The 2,103-nt window shown below is 41.6% G+C and overlaps 1 protein-coding gene across 1 annotated transcript in view; it reads right to left on the bottom strand.

Moving 5' to 3' along the window:
- The window catches only part of LOC107103920 (ras-related protein R-Ras-like), a 17,830-nt gene that overhangs the window by 3,106 nt on the left and 12,621 nt on the right, over positions 1–2,103 (bottom strand). The window contains exons 3-5 of the mRNA XM_015403779.1: positions 1,738–1,762; positions 625–648; positions 162–270 (exon numbers count right to left, since the gene is read on the bottom strand). Coding sequence (XP_015259265.1) covers positions 162–270; positions 625–648; positions 1,738–1,762 — 158 coding nt within the window. The remainder of the gene's footprint in view (positions 1–161; positions 271–624; positions 649–1,737; positions 1,763–2,103) is intronic.

Genomic DNA, 2,103 nt, shown 5'->3' with positions numbered 1-2,103 from the left:
GATGACATGATGTGAATTGGAGCCATAGAAATAAACTGAATAGAATGGAATTGAATTCTCTGGGGGTCCAACAGAACCAGGAAGCAATATTATGGACAAACTGATGTCCTTCAGGGACAGACTGAGAACGGACGACATCAGTGAGACACAGGAAGTCTTACCACTCTCTGCTGCTCCAAGTCCGCTTTGTTTCCAACCAGCACCATGGGGAAGTCATCTCGGTCCTTCACTCTCAGGATCTGGGTGTGGAACTTCTGGACCTCATGAAAACTGGAGCGATGAGAACCAACACAAACAAAGAGGCATTTAAAGAACAGGAAGGAAAAGCAGCAGCAGCCTTCCCCCCAAAGGATGCACCAAAAACCGCATCAGGACCGGTTCCACTGCCAACTACTGAGTTGTTAAACTAACCCGGTACTCAGACCAAGACCATTTATGTTCTATGAAGAGCCTGGAAGCTAAACACTGCAGTGATTTAGCTGCAGCTGTCAGGATGTGGAAGAGAGCGCCCTCTACTGTCTGCCGCGGTGCGTGACCCACCACATATGGTGCTGCAATAATGAGAAAAGAAGTGTTGGTCCGGCTACCATCATCATCATCATCATCATCCTGACCCTCCAGTACCAGGCAGCTGGATTCACAGCGAAGCTGGTTACCATGGTAACGCACTGTGAACAGCTAACCTGCTGCGGAACAGGCTAGCTTTCAGGATGGATCTGAATCCTAGAAAAGGCTCCACCCTGCAGCCAATCAGCTGCTAGGAAACACATCAGGTGACCTTTGATGGAAGATCCCCAAAACTAAAAATGTTTCTGACAAACTGAAGAGATTTTAGTTAGTTTTTTTTTACCTACCATCTTGTTTCCTCCTGTAAAATGTTCTCACACACCTCCGACATTCACCGCTTTCTGTATAATCGATATATGAAGCTAAATGAAAATTTTAATGTTTAAAAATCAAGGGGTTATTTATCTTGCCTTAATTGATTGTGTAATCATGGTGTGGTCAGAAAATGTAGATTTCTCTCGTTTCATTTATTTAGTGATGCTATTTATCCAGTGAAAATGGTTTTAATCAGTTTGTTTAACCTGCAAAGCTGAAAAATGTCTGAGTGACGGATGGTTTACTTATTCCAACGACAAGACAAATAGTTTCTGAAGGTTTGTTAAAGTGTCTGATTTGTTTAGAGTCTGACAACCTTCACAGTTCTTCATCAACATCAGTAAGAGAGACAAACTCTGTCCAGTCAGAACAGAGCAGAACGCTGATCAGCTGTTCTCTCTTTGCAAAGATATGAATAAAAGTGCCGACTGAATGAAATCCATCGACCTCCTTTAATTTAACTGGGGTGAATATTTGAATATTTTTTTCCCACTACAATGTTTTTTTAACCTTTTATTTTTAAGTTCTTTAAAATTCCACAATGCAATTTTATTTTAAGCGTATTTCAAAGGCCAGGCAGCCTTTTTTAATTACTTCTTATTCTTCAGTACTTTCCTGAAGGACAATACTGAAGAATAGGAAATGATTTTAAGTAATTAAGCTCTGTGAAAGCTTTACATTAATGAGAACTATGGCTGCTTTTAATGGTGCTGGCCACAGATCTTCTCAATGATCGGAGTTTTTCTGAGCTCACCGACGCTCCCTGACCTCAGCGAAGATCATTCGCAACAAGAACCACTTTGAAATGAACAAAGAAAAGAGATGATCATCGGCCAAAAGAGGCACCAGAAGAACACAAACAAAAAGCCCCTCCTGCTTTCTAAAAATGGATTTCATACCAATGATGAGGCTCGATGCAAACCTCTGCTAATTTTAGGCGGCCATGTGCAAATCCAAGACGTGTTAAAGTGGTGACTGTGCGCATTAACAGTCTGCACCACTGCAGAAAAACCCAACTCCATTAGCCATTAGCATTAGGTACAAACAGCAGCATCAGTGACTCCAACCCCAACATGAAATATTCTCTCTGCTAACAGGAAGCCACAGGATGCTTTCCATCAGTGCTGGGGCCGATTCTCAGTTGATTGGGATTAAATCATCTCAGATAATAAAGTAAAAACTCTTGGTGTTATTTTTGATCAGAACTTTCACATCAAGTCC

This window comes from Cyprinodon variegatus, unplaced genomic scaffold (genome assembly GCF_000732505.1).
Source record: "Cyprinodon variegatus isolate N-32 unplaced genomic scaffold, C_variegatus-1.0 Scaffold1565, whole genome shotgun sequence".
Classification (NCBI taxonomy): Eukaryota; Metazoa; Chordata; class Actinopteri; order Cyprinodontiformes; family Cyprinodontidae; genus Cyprinodon; species Cyprinodon variegatus.
This window is presented reverse-complemented; position numbering and strand designations above follow the sequence as displayed.